Genomic DNA, 18,573 nt, shown 5'->3' with positions numbered 1-18,573 from the left:
GATTAATTAGCCAGTAATCTGGTAAGTTTTGTTTTGTTGTTTAGGCTGAACCTTTTGCCGGGCAACAATTTGGAGTATTTCATTTCATTATTTAGCCTTACCTGACTAGAGGTCTAAATTTAGTCCTTGCAAGTTGGGTTGCTCTGGGGGCTTCTATAACCATGGAGTCCAAATGTTGGGGATCACCTACTTCTGTACCAGCATTTTTAATGATAGAACCTGTCCATTCTAGGTAGCTAGTTGGGTAACGGGGTCACATACTGAGTTAGTGGTAGGGCCAGAACATGAGTGGAGGTCATTCCAAAGATGTTGGAAATTGGAGGCTTGATTGCTGCTGGTGGTTTTTGAGATCTCTGTCACCCCAGATTCCTTCTGTGCAGTTAGGTCTACAGGGTGGAATTATTGATCACAGTAGTATGTGGGTAGGCTCATTACTGTCTCCGGTCAAGCCTCTGTATCAGGGCTGTGAGTTGATTTCAGGCTAGGAACAAGGAATGCAGTCTTTTGGCAGTGACTTAATTTGGTGATTCCTCTGCATGCTGGTTGTCAGAGGGGTCTCATCTTTGGTCTTTGCAGATGTAAGAAACTTATCTTGAGCCCACTCAAACTTCTCCCCCTGCAAACCCCCTGCCATGTAGTTTATCTTACTGGGTTTTTTTTTGTCTCTTTCAGGCATATAGTTGTCCTATGTGGGCCCCACACTCTTACCTGTACCCTCTGCACCAGGCCTACCTGGCAGCCTGCAGGATGTACCCAAAGGTCCCTGTCCCTATGTATCCTCAAAACCCCTGGTTCCAAGAAGCTCCTTCTGCTCAGAATGAGAGTGACTGTACGTGTCCAGATGCACACTTCCCCATGGATCCCGAAGGCAGCGTGAACGGCCAGATGCCACAGGCAGAGATGGGGCCACCCGCGTTTTCCTCTCCCCTGGTCATGCCTCCGTCTCAGGTGTCTGACAGTCACGGACAGCTGTCCTACCCGGCGGACCTAGAATCGGAGAACGCCGGGCAGCTCCTTCACGCCGACTATGAGGAGTCGCTGAGCGGCAAGAACATGTTCCCGCAGCCGTCCTTTGGCCCGAACCCATTCTTAGGCCCGGTCCCCATCGCACCGCCTTTCTTTCCTCACGTTTGGTATGGGTACCCTTTGCAGGGATTCATCGAGAATCCAGTCATGAGGCAGAATATCGTTCTGCCCTCCGATGAGAAAGGAGAATTGGATCTGCCCCTGGAAAACCTGGATCTCTCTAAAGAGTGTGCTTCCGTGTCAGCAGCAGAGGAGTTTCCCGAGGCCGGGGGCGAGGACCCCCATGCTCCCCCTGAAGCCGGCGCGAGCAAGTCAGACGGCCGGGCTGAGCGCTCCTCGCAGACGCCGAAGGTGGAGCCGGCCGCGGCTCCCGGCCCTCCTGCAGCCGAGGGCGAGGCGCACGTTCCTGCTCAGCTTCTAAACAGAGAGAGGGAAGCTGGGCCTGCGGGACTTGAGCCCAAAAGGACCATTCCAAGCCTGAAAGAAAAACCAGAAAAAGGGAAAGAGCCCAAGACTGCTGCTGATGTGGTCAGCGGGGCCAACTCGGTGGACAGCAGGGTGCAGAGACCAAAAGAAGAGAGCTCAGAGGATGAAAACGAGGTGTCTCACATTCTGAGGAGCGGTCGCTCCAAGCAGTTCTATAACCAGACTTTCGGGGGTAGGAAGTACAAGAGCGACTGGGGCTATTCGGGCCGCGGTGGGTACCCGCACGCTCGAGGCGAGGAGTCCTGGAAGGGGCAGCCGAGCAGGAGCCGCGACGAGGGTTACCAGTACCACCGGAACGCCCGCGGCCGGCCCTACCGCGGGGACAGGAGGAGGTCGGGGATGGGGGACGGCCATCGGGGGCAGCACACCTGACGCCGCTGCTGCCGTGTTTTAGAGCGGAAGCCCTTGCTTGGGCGGGATGTCTCTGAAGGCTTTAAAACAAACAAAACCAATAAAAACCCAAATTGGAACTGTCTCCACCCCTCCCCCTTTACCTTCACTCTCATTCTGGACAGGAGATTTTGGATATGTGTTCACGGGGGCAGGTGAATTCCTGGTGTTGCCATTTTTCTGCATACAAAACCTGTCTATTTATCGGGTGACTGCCCCTATAAAAAGTAGGAAATAAGTTTGTTAAAGTATTTTTTATAAACAGCTTAATATGAACCATTATAGATTTAGTGTTTGGTTTTTGTTTTTCCTTATATAAGTTTAATTTCAGATGTTGGAAATGTGTGCTTTGTAGTGTTTACTAAAGTGACAAAATACACCATTTGACACACTATAGAGTCCAAACATAACATCGCACCAAATAGAAACGTATATTTTATTATGCAATGCCTTAGTCATAAACTGGGCTCAAACAGGTCTTAGCCTAAAACACTGTTGTCTTTTGAAACGCTTCCAACCCAAAGGCCTTTCATCTCAATATCTGTCAAACTTGAATGATGTCTTCTCTTTAATATTACACATAAGGCAGCCTATTAACCTGTGTCTTAGAAATGTTGTATATAGTTCTTTTAATATTCATAGGGTATATTTTTGAATTTTGGTGAGTATTGGTTGAACTTGAGATTGCATACAAGAATAGATGTTTAAGAAATCATAGGAAATCTAATGAAATGGCTGTTCCCACCAAGAATTCTTAGCACTGGTGTAAATATCATGGTGCCTACTCGAAAGAAATGTAGATGCTATGCATTTTGAAAATAATCTGCATCTGTTAAAACTGCAGAAGTTTTTTAATGCCACTTTAACACTAATGCACTGACAGATTTAAATATTTTGTGAGAAGAAATGTTAAATTTTTAGCCTGACAGGTTTCTAGAGAGTTACTGTGTTTCGTTTTCCTTTTTTGCACCATCAGTTTATGTGTACCACTTGACACTTGCATGTTCGATTTGTCTCGGCTGGAACTATTGTACAAAAAAGGATGATTGTGACTTTGAGTTCTTTTTCTGGAGGATGCTGCTAGACTATGGATTTGCTTTGCATCGTGTAGCTTGTTGCCCTTTTGGTAATGTGTCTCTGATCCTGCTTCCTTCCGGTCTCTGCAGTATTCATTTAGAAGTTCCCTCTGCATGTTGCACTCTGTTCCCATTTCGAGGAGATTCCATTCTCTGAATTAACATAGTATTCATTCACCTGTGTTACTGTGGAAGAAAATTGCTGTAGCTTGTATTTCTTATTTGTACACATCAATGTGAAATTCTACGCTTTTTTATGTTCTCCTTTGATCAGGAAGTTTGAGTGCTATGCAAATAATGTAGTAATTTCTCTTTGCATGCCATGTGTAGTACACCTAGCCAAAAGTAGATTTTTTTTTTTTAAGCAAATTACTTTAAAAGCAAATACAATTCACTTGAATTTGACAAACTGAAGCAGATGAGTTTTCTGGGTTCTCGGCTAACCTACGGGAATGTTTGGATGCCAGCTCGGCTCAGTGAATCTCCGCTGTACTGTAATAATGGTTATTTACCTCTTTGTTTTAATTACCTGATGTCTGTGTAACTGCTGATTTGAGTAGTGATGAGTGTGTAGATGTTTTGTAACATAGGATTTTAGAGAGCACTTTGAAAGATAACTTTATTATGATGGTGCTAGGTAGAAATTTATAGACTGGGATTGTTGTGTGGAAAAGAAAAAGATTGTTGAGAGAACCTGTTGAAAGGAATTTCTGTTGTCACCTAAGTCAGATAACTGGGGAAGGTACTGCTTAAGAATTTTTTTTCTTAGTCACCATCAACAGTTGTTATAGAATGAGGAGATGAGAGGGTCCTCCACTTTCAGCTCATGCTTTTAAGATTAGCTTACCTGATCATTTTAATGAAAATTAAATTAGCTATAGTGACAAGATTGAAAAGTTCAGCAGTGTATGTTTGATCTCAGGAGTCCAAAAAAAAAAAAAATTCTTTTCCTGTGTCCTTTGTTTTCTTGACTGGGATTTGATCTCTGTTTCTTCCGGAAATGTTTTAAAATTGGATAGGAAAGAATACTGTTTTGTCTCTTCACTGTCCCTCTGTCTTACCTCAGTTGAGTAACAGAATACTCTATAGTTCCTGAAGGAAATGCCGAGTTGCTTCCTGTTTCCCATACTTACCTCCAGGACGTGGTGGAAACTGCTGAAGGAGAACTCGAGCAGTCAGTGACCTCTGGAATAAGAAGAAAGAACTCTGACTTTTGATTATTAGGTTTTAAAATTATCAGTCTTTGCAGGAAGGTCTGTTTTGTTTTTCCTTTAGGTTTTCAGTATATCAGTCCAGGGCTTTTGCCTTATGCTGAGGTCAAACTAGGGCCAAGAAAGTTTTGTCCTCCATTTTAACTGAGTTATATCGTATGTTGACATGAGATAAAAGTTTCAGAGAAAAGCAAAAGCTTAGAAGTGAGAATCATTTGTATTTTGAGTTGGAAATTATGAAACTTACTCTCTTAACGATCATATACATTTTGAAGAACAAACGTTCAGCATGACCAAAGCTCACTTCTTCTCATTTTTGTTGGCTTTTGCTAAACTTGATTCCAGCCCCTTTCCTTTTAGTATTGTGTATATGTCATTTCCTCTCATATAGATTCAGTTCTTGTTCCACATACCCACTGGCAGCAGGATGCTAGCATCTGGGTAGTCCTCATCCTGTTGTTCCCTGTTAACCTGTGTGTGCGTTTTCACGGCTGACCTAAGCTCAGACCCTGCTGGGGCCTGGCCGGAGTAGGTTTTCCCTACTGATATGTCATCATATTTGATGCCAACTCTATATTCTTGCAGTGTGTTTCCTTTGTGACTCAAGGTTGAATAATGCCTGTGAACTGCAAACTTGCTTATAATTGACTTGGTGCAATAAAGTTCCTTTCTAACCGTTTCTGGTTTAGAAAACTTTCAGCCATCCTAGAACTAGCAATATTTATTTATGCCTCATTTATTTTACCTTAGTCTTTCACTTGTGGGTACTAAGCAAGGTCCATTTTAGTGTAGCTGAAAAGAATGCATATTTGGCTACACTATTTCTGTTTACTGTATTTTGCTTCCTATTTAAGGTCTAAATGCTATTGTGTTGTTTCAAATCTTAATAATGGCTCAGTTCCAGTATGTCAGTTTCAAAGAACTAAGGTTTTGCTGTTAGTGTAAGCCACTTACTCTCCCACTAACTGGGAATTCCCACTAATTTAGGTTTTTTTCTCCCCTGAAATACAAATTTTAGAAAATCCTACAAGAGGGGTGGGTGCATGTCTTAATGCTGGGAAACAGCAACTTTGGGGTTGAATTTACTTGAATGGATAAAAAATTGCATTGTTACAGAGCTAGAAAAAAATTTATGTATGAAAAATGATAATAGCCTTACACTGAGTACAAATAATACTTAAAGCATGTGAAGATGTGATTATTTGTGATGTTACTTGTAAAAAAAAAAGTATATATACATCTTTTGAAGTGTTGAAAGGAAAATAGTACTTTATATTCTTTATCATATCACTTTTTGTAAGTGTTGAATATATTCCTGTTTATTTTTCTATGTTCTGTTTTGTAGCCTTAAGAAGTGTTTCAAACATATCTGAATGTATAAAATAAGAGTAAATGCCCTACATGGTGTGATGCTGCATTATATATAAAACCGTGTGCATATATTAAATTTTGTCTCTCGATTCTGCTTGTGATTCTTTGGCTCTAGGGTTTTAACCAGTAATATATAATATAGCATATAAATCTTAGGAGGAATTTAAGTGAAATTCTGAGGTTGAGTTTCCATGGCTTTTATCCAGTCAGGAAATAGTATGTGCATTTAAACACTACGTGGGATTTATAATCTGTGGGGGTAAGTACTGTTCTTTTCCTTACATTACATATATAATAAAGCTGGGATCATGTGACTAGTAAGTGGTAGAATTTAGGTTTGAACCTAGCCCCAAGTGGTTTGAGAGCTAGTCCTATTCTCTTTCTCAGGAGTCATTAAATGAAATGGGAATGTATAGAATATTTGCAAATTTATAGATTAAATGAATTTTTAAGTTAAAGCATTGTTTCGAAGTTTTATTTGAAAATGTAGCCAGTATACTTAAATACTTTTAAGCCCAAGTTTCTACCTTTCTCCTGACTGAATTAAGTGCAGCTCTAGGGAATGATACAAGAATGTGAATAAACTGCAAAAGAGGAAGTACAGTTCCCTTCACAGACCCTAATTTATAAGCTCTTCCAAAAGTGAATCGTGCACTTCTCAGAATCATCCAGCTACAGATGTTGGTATGAATGTCCGTTTTTTTAGATTGATCCTTTGAGTTCATTAGAGAAACTGGAGCTTAAAAATCAACTTTTATTGTTTTTTAAAAAAATCAACTTTTAAAATACATGTCATTACTATGATCACATTTTATTTTTCACATTTAGAAAAAGTCTTAGGGATGTCAAGTATAGTGAACTGTGGGAAGAGGCCTCGTATCTCTTCGAATGTTATATAAATACTGAACTAGGAGATTATTAACTGATTTCAGTAACAAAAATCTTTGTAGTAAGCTAGTTTTTTTAAAAATGAAAACTTTGGATTAAGTGTCTTCAGCTAGACTAAGAAAGTAATGCTGTTTTTAGTACCTACCTAGGATATGCCTCTTACTAGTAGTGTAACTTAGCCCTTTATATTTTTATATGTTCAGAAATCGGGGGCCAAAAATGAGACTAGAAACCAGAGGTACAGATATGAAATTACACCAGGCTGTGCTCCACGAGGGGATAGATGTACATGGCTGCCAGTCTCATTAGGGAGGCGGACTCAGGCATGTGCAGTTGGGAGCTGAACTATATTAGCATTCACATCAGGAGCACCCCTGGAGAAGGAAATGGCACCTCACTCCAGTATTCCTGCCTGGAGAATCCCATGGACAGAAGAGCCTGGCAGGTTACTACAATCCACGGGGTCGCAGGAGCCAGACACGACTAAGCGACTACACCACCGCCACCAGGAGCACCTCAGTCCAAGGGACAACAGTGGTGACTAAACATTTCCTACAGACAAGCTTCTCCTTGCCTGGTTTCCAGATTCTTAAGGAAAAAGCAAAAATCCACTGATGGTAGTCGTACTTGTTGAGTTAGGTTTGATGTCCAGGAATCTGCAAGCTAAGATGAAAAGTGGTCCTGAGCTGGTCATCCAGTCCCCTGGCACAAGTAAATGGGAAGCCTTTGAAGAGACCTCAGAGCCAAGGTTCTTACCTCAAGAGAAATCTGTGAGTTTATCAGCTTAAACAGGGATTTGTTTTCCTAAGAAATCTGGAAGGAATGTGGCTGCTGGTGTTGGGAGGTGTCTGATGGCAGGCCTAGCGTCCTTGACTTTCTCAGCATTTCCCTTTTTGTCACCTTGTGGGCACAACACCGCCTCAAAAAAGTGTACCAGATACATATCTCTTTTTATTAGGAAAGCAAAAGGGCTTCCAGAAACTCCCAAGACGCTTCCTTCAGCTTATTGGCTAGAACTGCTCAACATGCCATGCTGAGCTGCAAGCAACTAGGATATTATGAAGAGGACTGTCATGATGGCCTTAGCCCAATTATGATCCACCAGCTGCAGCTGAGCACACGGCTTATCCTACCAGTTAGGCAAGAAGGAGGTACTGGTGAGTAATAATAAAATGAAAATTAAAGAATTATAAGCTGCTGAACCGGTTATTTGACAATTCTGTTTCTCTAGCTGGTTTTGTTTTCTCATTCCTACTCAGACCATGTAAAAACTTCACATTAAATCTTGGAGGCACTGAAAGTTCACCATACTCTTGCCTGCATCCTTTCCTCTCACCAAGCTCTTGGGTGCCCACGCTGATATATCTGACCTGACCTGTCTTCTGGTTCACATGGATTATTATACCATCTTTATAGGTTCTTTTTCCCTGGCAGCTGCCTCTTTTGTAGCCCTTTCTGACTCTCCAACCCAGAACTCTCTCTTCAGAACCATGTGGTACTCGTAACTCACCAGACACTGGGGTTCAGGGCTTTACATATATGTACATGAAATACTAATGGAGGGAGTGTGCATAACCAAATAAGTAGTTACCTAGTCCTCCTATAGAAACAGAACCTCTGATGAGTAGATTGATTCCTTCAACACAGTAGTAGGCAAAACTACATGTCAGACACCAAACTACACATTGAATTGGTAAGCAAGAGAAGGTACTGGACTTCAAGATGCTATGGTGTAAAATTAGGTTAACTTAAGTTGCACATACACTACTTTTTTAGACTAATACATGCTACGTTAACTATAAACAGTTGATATGTACAAAATGTAAAATTCAAAAGGCAATAGGTGTGTGTGTTTCCTTTGTTTTCTGTTCCTAACCATCAAGTTATCCTTCTGAAAAGCATTGTTTCTGAGTATCCTTTTATGTATTTTGGTACTTTGCACATTTTCATAAATAGTGGTGTCTTATAATAAACTTACGTTGCACTATGCTTTTTTACTTAGAAATTTTTTCTAATCAGGATATAATGATATAATCGAGCAGTCTCATTCTTTTTAAGAGAGTTAACATCTGCACTGAGGTATTTGAGTTGGTAACAGATTTTATAAAACACTTTTGTGTTAATATTTTAAGTCCTTTTCTATTGTTGTACAAAATTTTAAGTAACATCGAATTCCTTTTTAAAATTTTCATTTACATGAAAAATACAATTGATACATATTCTATATCAGCAATAAGTAGAAAGAACTCGGTTCTTATATCAAAAATATTTTAAGGACATAGTACAGAATAAGTAATTAAAAATAGCTTTTGTCTTATTTTATTCAATATATTTGAAATAATCATTCACAAGTTTAACCTATCCTTAAAAATAGGCACTACTTATTTCAATATAATCCCATTTATGTACAAAGCAAACCCTTTACATAGTCACACTTAATTAAAAAGCATGAAAGGATATATATTATTAAACACTGGTAACCTCTGGGAGGGTAAAATGAAGGGAAATCATAATTCTTTATTCCATTTATTTCTGTATATTTGAAATTTTCACAACAAACATTATACTCACATAAATTAATTTTTTAAAAGGCCTAATGGGTCTTAGTTAAACCACTTTTCACCAACTGTTTGCATATTAATTAAAGCTTCTGTAGTTTCAGGGAGCTCTAAAAGTTTTTCTATGTCCTAAACTCCTTTTCCGGGAGAAGGCAATGGCACCCCACTCCAGTACTCTTGCCTGGAAAATCCCATGGACAGAGGAGCCTGGTAGGCTGCAGTCCATGGGGTCGCTAATAGTCAGACACAACTGAGCGACTTCACTTTCACGTTTCACTTTAATGCATTGGAGAAGGAAATGGCAACCCACTCCAGTGTTCTTGCCTGGAGAATCCCAGGGACAGGGGAGCCTGCTGGGCTGCCGTTTATGGGATCGCACAGAGTCGGACACGACTGAAGCAACTTAGCAGCAGCAGCAGCAGCAAACTCCTTTTCCCACTTGTCGTATGAGTTAGTCCCAGTTCAGGGCATTAGGCAGAAGTATACTTGAAAGTGGTTTCACACTACAGGTATCCCACTGTTCAAGAAATCTGGATCAGTTTTTAGAACTCCTGCTACACACTATCTAAAACTTAAAAAAAAGTCAAACATATTTAGATAATATCCTCTATATTCAAAACCTAGAAATAAATATATTTGGTACCAAGGGATACTCTGTATTGCTATCTGGGCATTCCTTGGCGGTATTGTTGCCTTTAGGAAAGTGGCTCACAGGCCTTGGCTGCCCATCAGAAATCTGTGGAAGTTTAAAAACATAGATGCTTAGGGACCAACTCTAAAGATTTTGAACCTGTACTGTACTTTTAAGGGAAACATTCTTTAAAATACTTTTTCCTAAATCTTGATCAGTGATTACAGAAAGGTATATTTAAAGAATGACATTACCTTGAGAGTAACTACAGAATATAGAATCTTATGGAATGCTACATCTAATTCAGAATCAACTTAGGTTTTTTTTGGGGGGTGGGGAAGAGGAACGTGTGTTGAAATGATTTGTTTTTGCTCAAGATATTTATAAGCACCAAAAACACTGTAAACAATGCTAAAGTTGGTAATAGTTTGTTTCCAGCAGTGGTGTTCCGCAGTAATCTTCCTTTGAAAGTCTAAACATACTGACAATTTAATGCAAAGACTGAAAACAAATATAGTCCTGATGTTTGTTTATCAAATTTAATCAGTGAAGTAATCAATTGGATTTTAAAATAAGGGCAGTTTCATTATAATTGCATACTTGGCAAACCATGTAGTGCAGAAACCTTTTTCAAGATTTTTAAACGGGGCAACACTGCTCAGCATTTGGTACATGAATATATAATAAACCTACTGAAAATCTTCCTATACATTATGGAAACCTGGAGGTAATTTGTATAGCTTGAAATGTCTTCATTTTAGAATGTTATGCACAAAAAGGGTTCTATCATCAAGATCAGAAAAGTGGCATTTTCTGTATTCAGACAATTTACAACACAACTGGCTTTTGATGTTACAGTAAGTAAATTATACTTCAAGCTCTAGAGCATGTGGTGTATAACACCTGATTTAAATTTTATATGACAAAAATCCCAATAAATGTTTCTCTTAATAAATGGCTTATCAATATTCTCCGATTCACTTTAATCATCCAAGAAAAAGTAGTTTCCACTCTTCTTTTGTTCTACATCCTAAAAAACAAAGAGAAGCAAACATAAATCAACAAACACAGATGCAACAGAAATCAACACCGTTCTCCGGTAGGCCAGGGCTGGATTACCCACAGGAGTACCAGTGCTTACAACAGCGTCCCACAGTCTCCTCTGTACTCACTGGCTGCTTCTGGAGATTCCTCCTCCCACTGCTCAAAGGCAAGGTTACTATTCTGCTGCCCACCTCCACTACCTACCAAAGACACCTTCCTTGGTACACCTCACACAAAATTTCTTTACGTAACAAAATTTTGCTATATAAAATTGTTTCCAAAAAAACTATTAAAATTCCATTTTCTTCCTTTTAACTTTAAACTCCTGATAAAAATGTAACCATGTCAGTTTGGGAACTGCCTAGTATACAAAATGTATATAAAAATAGTTTTTCCCAGTACCATTTGCAGATTGGCCAGTAATGATCTATCTACCTATCTGCCTAGCACCTCCCTTATTAAAACTCAGGTGTGATTGTCTAGGATGAATTGATACAGAGACTATCCTGAATAAGTGTCCTTGGGGACTGAACTGAGTCTCTACCCAAGAAAACTACAACACAAAGGGTAAGGCTTCAGAAGAGATTCTTATGAAAGTGCTCTAAAATTTAGTTCCTTTCTCTGCTTAATTCACTTTTCAAAACCGAGGAACTATTCAGTTTTAATTTAAAACTTGCATTTCATTGTCCTGGCTAGAGAGTAAACATAAAATATTATAGTGAAGGCTAAAGGCATCCAGAGTCTGTGTTAGGTGCTTAAGAATAAGTGATATGCACTGTGTCTCTTGCTTTCCAAGGGCTCATGTTTTAGTAGCCAAGCTAGGGGAGTAGAATATGAAAGGGCGATAGTGAGAGGGCCATGAAACGGAAGCTGTGCTTTAAGGAGGCATTCATTGCAGGCATACTAGAAACACAGAAACGCTTTTTTAGCATTTTTTTGGGGGGCGTGAAGAAATGACTGCTTTCTAAAAACCATATTTAACATCAAGTATAGGGTGCACAATTACTTTATATACCACAAAGGAGAAAAAACTGACGATTAAAAGTGCAGATTTAACCAAATTTTTTGTTTCATTATTTAGAACTTAATGTTCACTGAAGAAGTCTGTTTAAGACTCTTAAAACATATATTTTAATCATGTTGTTCTTATGCAAGCACAAAAAATGCGTAAAAAAACTAAAAACTTATCTATTTCAAGTGTAGTTTCCCTGAAAACACTTTAAATGGCAGGTACCCTCAACACAAGTAGTACAATGGGTGTGACTCAGATAATGCAGCAGTGGCTGCTCTACCCCAAGTGCGGCCTTCCAGACTCACGTGTGCCATCAGAGATTAAAACGTGAAAAACAAGAATCTCACAACTAAGGAAATGACAGAATTTTAATGACACAGTCTTCAATTCAAAACATACTCGCCAACTATCCACACTGAGAAAGTACCCGTGACGTGAGATAGCTTTTTACATACCTTGATTGAATTGAGCTTGTTTATTCTTGGCCTGTAGTTGTTTGGGTCTCTTCTGAATGTAATTTCAAGCTGAGACAAAAATTTATTCATGCCGGCCAAAAGGGTTTGAGGACTAGGGTGAAAAATAGAGTCTATCAATTACAATTGATTTTTACCCTCCCCCCAATTTAATTACTTTTTAAGAAGAATATTAAGAATAACTGTTTCCTCTAATTCCTCAATCGTAAGTCATCTCGATAATAGTATAATCACAATATAAATCTATATTAAAAAATGTCTTTGCTTGACTAGTTTGGCTGTATTTTTGTGCAAAACAAACACAGTTTAAAATGTTTCTGATATGGAAAAAAACATTTAGCCAGAAGTATTACTCTAGAAAAATTAGGTGATTGCAGAATTTCAGATCTAAGACTTTTAGGAGAGAAGAAAATTTAACAGAGAAGGTACAATTATGTTAGAAATTTGGCACTGAAAAGACTATGTACAACATAATGGTTTTTAGTAATAATTCCTTTTAAAATTTCCATACTATTTCTATACTAATCATTTTTTCTCACCTAAACTACTACTAAAATCATTCTAAATCATATCATACTTGTAGAACATTTAAGTATTTTTTAAATACAAAGGGTGGATCATTATTTGAAGGCTTCCCTGGTGGCTCAAACGGTAAAGAATCCACGGGCTGTGGGAAAGACCTGGGTTGGGAAGATCCTTGGAGAAAGAATAGCTACCCACTCCAGTATTCTGTCTGGAGAATCCCATGGACAAAGGAGACCAGCAAGCTATAGTCCATGGGATCGCAGAGTTGGACACAGCTGAACAACTAACACTTTCACTTTTTTTCACATAGTCTAAATTTCCCTAACAAAGTACATTATTTTCAATAATTGACAATTTTTAAATAAAAAAAAGAATTTTAAGAAGTTTACTTAAGTACTTTTATTTTTTGGATGCATTATTCAAACAGCAAATCCACCATGAAATATTGCGTTGGAATCACATGAACTTACTGTTTTTATAGGTTAAATGGTTAAATATCCATAATTTCATATAGTTCAACCCAGTAAGATTTAAGCACTAAAAGCATAATAAATTTATCATTACAAAAAGAACTTTCTCATAAACTGTGAAAGTTAGGCTTCTTTATATTTCAAGTGCTCTCTATCAAGCCAATAAGGAGAAATGAAATAAAAAAGAGGAGAAGTAAAATCATTCATTTTAAACTCGGCTGTACATTTATACCAGATATTTGGGGGATAGTAAGCTTTACCACTAACTTTGTAAATGGGGAAAGTCACGCACCCAAATAAAGCAGCAGACAAAACGTAACCAGAAAGAGAAGGCGAGGGGCCCAAAGCTCTGCACCCTCATCCCCGTGAGCCAGTGCTGTGCCACAGTCTAGAACCCACTGTTGTAACCAATGCCGTCCAGTGTGGCACACGGATAATCTTGGGGGTTAATCACTCCAAGAGTTTTCCTTATTAAAAATTAAAATAGTATGAATAATGTTTATATGCTGATTGGAAAAGTGTTGGAACTTATAATCAGGTTGAATGGTTTAGAAAATAGTTTACCTGTTTGCAACTGTGTTCTTGGATGGAACACCGTCAAAAACAATGACTCGATCTGCTAGGTAGGTGGCCATGATGAAGTCATGTTCCACAACAAAGGCTGTCTTCTTAGCATGGAGTATGAAACTAAAACACATGATTTTGAGATCTTAGTTTTATATCATCAAATATTCAAATGCTATATTAAGCACATTTGTCTTCTAGTACACATGATCACATGTAATACTCTTATGAGTGGGATATTACCGTTTGACAACGCGAGCAGCCATCAATCTTTGCTCAGAATCCAAATATGCGGATGGTTCATCAATTAAATAGACATCAGCAGGTTTGCCCAAACAAAGAGCTAATGCTACTCGCTGCAGTTCACCACCAGATAATGTCTGCACCTATTTGTAGAAGAAGTTCAATAAACCATGTAGAGATACCCACCATTTAAAATGATAAAACAACAAAAATTATTTTAAGAGTACCTCTTGATCGATGATGTTTTCAATTTGCAGAGGCTTCATTACATCAGTCACAAACTGTGGATGAGTGTAAGCATCTCTGATCTTTTCATGTAGTAGCTGGCGAACACTTCCCTGTTTTTAAGGGAAAAGTATTCAAATTTTATTTCAGTACAAAACTACTCTGATTATGCACCTTGACAAAGTTAAGCCACACAGCAAAAGTGTAACAATTTGTTGCCAACAGATATCCATAGTATTTTGATGCTTATCTATCAGCTAGGGCATGTTTTGAGACTTAAAAAATTAAAAACCCATCATGTCCAAGTAAAAAAAATAAAGCAATAATCTTAAAATCTGAAAGAAATAAATGACTGCTTCAAGGGAGAAATCATTTCAGACTAGGAATACTTCTAAAGGTCAATATGTGTATTAAGTAATCTTAGGCAATCTGGGAGGTAACAAAATGTGCAACAGGATGACAGGGATGAATATGTCTTGAGAACTTAAAAAGCTAAGTTTATAGAAAACATCAATGATGAAATTTTTAATGTAAGTCAAGTCATCATAAATATTTTCAATATGAGTACTGAGCTACTGAAGTTAATAAATAAGTTCATTACAACACCTGCAGAAATCAAAGGAAGTTAATTTCACAATGTTTTAAGTCTCATCCATGTTGTAATATATATCCGTGTCTTCTTTTTATGGCTGAATAACAGTGGCTCTACTGTTTTTCGTTCGTAACAGCAATCTCTAAGGTTCAAATTTCTCTATATCCTCAGTAATACTTGCTCTTGTCTGACTGAAGTCATTTTAGTGGGTGTGATGTGGTCTCTCACAGTGGCTTTAATTTGCATTTCCCTTATGACTACCAATGCTGAGCATCTTTTCCTGTGCTTATTGGCCATTTGTTTCCTTTCTTTGGAAAAATGTCTATTCAAATCCTTTGTGCATTTAAAAATCGAGTTTTAAGAGTTCTTCATATATTCTGGGTATGAGTACCTTATTAGATATATAATTTGCAAACAGTTTCTCCAGTCTTGTGGGTAGCCTTTCACTTTCCTGATGTCATTTGCACCACCAAACACATTAGGTTTTTGAAGATTTATTTTGGAAAAAGATGCCAGATTTAAAATAGTTTTCCCAGTAGTGGAAATGAAACTAAGGACTGCAGTAGTCTTAATATCTTCCTTAGCTACCTTATTACACCTGTGTGTGTGTGCTCAGTTGCTCAGTCATGCCCAACTCTTTGAGACCCCATGGACTTGTAGCCCACTAGGCTCCTCTGTCCTTGGGATTTCCCAGGCAAGAATACTGGAGTGGGTTGCCATTTCCTTCTCCAGGGGATCTTCCTCACCTAGGTGGGATCAGACCCTTGTTTCCTGCATTGGCAGGCGGATTCTTTACCACTGAGCCACTTGGGGGCCCCAGACTTGATTTGGAGAAACATTCTGATAGAGTGTAAGAGTAATAATGCTCTAGGTATATATACATATAAACTCTTCTTTAATAATAATAAAAAAAAATACCAGTATAACTCACGGTTGATTTGGGACTGATTTTCTGTGGCTTATAACTGACGTTTAGAACTGGAACTTCCCCTGCAAAATAATGCAAATAAATAATACACTGAAAACTGCTCAGATCTTTAGAATCTACTACATGGAAAAGAGTAAAAAAACTCAACATTACAACAGTACCTCCTTCATCAGGTTTAAGCCTTCCAGCAAGCATTCTGATAAATGTCGTTTTACCAGTACCTGGCAACACAAAGCAAATTGATTTGAAAAATGTTTCACATTTAGAGTAAATCACTATGCATTACTGGGTTGTAACTGGGAAACTAGTTTTGAAAAAACATACTGACACTACAGAATTCTGGAGGCTATATAGAAAATTACTTGAACTTTCATGATTCACCTCTCAAGCATCATTCTAAACTCATTAGGAGGAATACGTACTATTTAAAGTTTCTAATGGCCATTTTAATAAGTGGGTCTATAAAGTCTTGGGTGGGTTCTTGACTTTTTTAGTTAAAGTATCGATGAACACAATTTATTGTTAAAACAGGACAATAACTGTTATGATTGACACTGGCATCACAAAGGCCATTTAACATGAAATATTTAATTGCAACCAAGCTAAAGACTAATACATTAACTAAAGACTGATATACTGCAACAATCTTCAGAAAATTTTTTTCTTCCAGTTTTGTAAGTTGTAAGCACAAAATTCCAAAATCATCTCAAAATCATCAGCACTCAAAATCATCTCATAAGTATATTTATGACAATAACCTATTATTTAAAAATGTCAGTTATATAACTGTTTACAAAGTTGCAAGGAAAACATTTTAAACTAGACTGCTTTAGAATTACCAATTCTTTCCTTTCTGGTCAGTTTCTAGGATGAATAAATGTCATCTGTATCAATATATACATAGAAAAACCAACTTAGAAAAAGATCTAATTCTCACTGAAGGTTAACAAAATAAGAAATATGAACTTGATTAAATGACAAATCATACGCTGTCACAAAATGTGAACCACACTGAGAAATATAGGAATTCAATCTAGTTCCCAGACCTATAATATAACTGAGTTAAAATTTTTCAGAGTAATTAAAACTCAGTTATTGGATAAGCAAAGTGAAAGTGAAGTCGCTCAGTCGTGTCCTACTCTTTGTGACCCCATGGACAGTAGCCTACCAGGCTCCACTGTCCATGGGATTTTCCAGGCAAGAATACTGGAGTGGGCTGCCATTTCCTTCTCCAGGGGATCTTCCCAACCCAGGGATCAAACCCAGGTCTCCTGCACTGCAGACAGATGCTTTACCGTCTGAGCCACCAGGGAAGCCCCTGGATAAACAGAATCAACTTTCAAATATCACAGAATAAGGGAAACTTACCATTTTCCCCCAGCATCACCATGATTTCAGAATCTGTAAACTCTCCAGCTACAATCGCTAACTCAAACTCTCCCATCTTTTTCTTCATTCCAGGATATTTATACATACACATCTTTTTAACTTCTTCTTCATTTGCTGTCTCAGCCACTTTAAAAACAAGTGATGCATCTCTGAATCTCAAGTTTTCTGTTGGAACGTAGCCATCCAAAAAAATGTTTATGCCTATTGGAAAGTTATTGAAATAGATTAGCAAAGATCAATTAAAGACTAGACTTTTCCCACAGCAATAAATTATCATATAAAAACCAAACCCTAGGCGCTCTTGTGAGCAATCTATACATAGATTTAAACAGCAAGCAGTGCGACATTGGGCTTCCCTGTGGCTCAGATGGTAAAGCAGTGCGACATGGTATTTCATGTACCTAATACCAAGTTTAATTCATGCACACATACATGCCTATATATACAAACACACATACACAAAGCACATCTTTTCATTATTATGTGATTTTTATAAGACTTTTTCCATCAGATTTTATGTGAAAGGCTCTGATGCCATTTATTCTGTATTTTAAAATAAAAAAATTGTAATTTTTCTTTAAAAAATGACAAGTAAAATGGAGTATTTTCACAGATTGATATAAAATGAAATAAAATAGTTAAGAATTTAAGTTATAAGTATTCATTTTCATGTGAGACATAACCATATGCTGAACTTATGATTTATTGCATTTGTTTTCAGTTTAGCTTTGCAGATTTTTAAGAACTTCATTGAACTTTTCTTGGCTTTATTGTGCAAACAACATAATCTAAACATTTTAATAACTGAACAAAAACTAACACACTGGTACATGAAAATCCCTCCATACTAAGGTTGTTAAGAACCACAATGGCAGATGCACAGAAATGGAAAATCGGGTTATTTGGGAAACAATGAAAAGATCTGTTTTTGTGTTTACTATGTGTAACAGAAGAACAGTAGCTGAAGTTTCAGAAAGTCTTGAAAGAAAGTCTAGAATGTTATTCATTTCATTTGCAATTAAGAACCAAATCTAGGCCTTCTCAGCCTAGAACACAGGTGGCTCAATAAATATATACTGACAGAACACATCATCAGATCCATTTATTCTGCCCAAATTAGCATTTTTCATCTTAAGCCATTTAAGAATTAAGAATTCATGTTAAGAATAATGTGAGGTTAAAAAATTAAAACCAAACATTAAATAAAAATATAAACTCAAAGGAATCTAAGTGACCATTTACTACAATTGCCCAATCCATTAGATAAGAAAAGAAAAGCTCAGAGAAGTGACTTTGTGGAAAAAAAAATTAACAAATCAGCTGTATACACTCCAACTGCAATGTTTCTCTTTTTAATTTAAAAATGAGTTCAAGCTAAAATTCCTTTATAGTTCATAAAGAGCTTTTACATATAACATGTTAATTTCAGCATATTAAAGGAAAGCAGAAAGATTAAGTGCAGTTTGTTAGT

General features: G+C 37.7%; 2 protein-coding genes across 4 annotated transcripts in view; one reads left to right on the top strand and one right to left on the bottom strand.

Annotated features, from left to right (window-relative positions):
• OTUD4 (OTU deubiquitinase 4) overlaps positions 1-5,649 on the top strand; it is a 43,028-nt gene extending 37,379 nt beyond the window's left edge. For both annotated transcript variants that reach the window (XM_006062126.4, XM_006062127.4), the window contains one exon: positions 673-5,649. In XM_006062126.4, coding sequence (XP_006062188.4) covers positions 673-1,884 — 1,212 coding nt within the window. In that variant the 3' untranslated portion in view covers positions 1,885-5,649. The remainder of the gene's footprint in view (positions 1-672) is intronic.
• A 4,513-nt stretch (positions 5,650-10,162) lies between these two features.
• ABCE1 (ATP binding cassette subfamily E member 1) overlaps positions 10,163-18,573 on the bottom strand; it is a 29,593-nt gene continuing 21,182 nt past the window's right edge. For both annotated transcript variants that reach the window (XM_025268114.3, XM_006062128.4), the window contains exons 11-18: positions 17,082-17,303; positions 15,875-15,934; positions 15,717-15,775; positions 14,196-14,306; positions 13,969-14,111; positions 13,726-13,848; positions 12,149-12,260; positions 10,163-10,667 (exon numbers count right to left, since the gene is read on the bottom strand). In XM_025268114.3, coding sequence (XP_025123899.1) covers positions 10,620-10,667; positions 12,149-12,260; positions 13,726-13,848; positions 13,969-14,111; positions 14,196-14,306; positions 15,717-15,775; positions 15,875-15,934; positions 17,082-17,303 — 878 coding nt within the window. In that variant the 3' untranslated portion in view covers positions 10,163-10,619. The remainder of the gene's footprint in view (positions 10,668-12,148; positions 12,261-13,725; positions 13,849-13,968; positions 14,112-14,195; positions 14,307-15,716; positions 15,776-15,874; positions 15,935-17,081; positions 17,304-18,573) is intronic.

Source organism: Bubalus bubalis, chromosome 17 (genome assembly GCF_019923935.1).
Source record: "Bubalus bubalis isolate 160015118507 breed Murrah chromosome 17, NDDB_SH_1, whole genome shotgun sequence".
Lineage (NCBI taxonomy): Eukaryota > Metazoa > Chordata > Mammalia > Artiodactyla > Bovidae > Bubalus > Bubalus bubalis.
The sequence above is the reverse complement of the archived record's forward strand: the minus strand, read 5'-3'. Positions and strand labels throughout refer to the sequence as shown.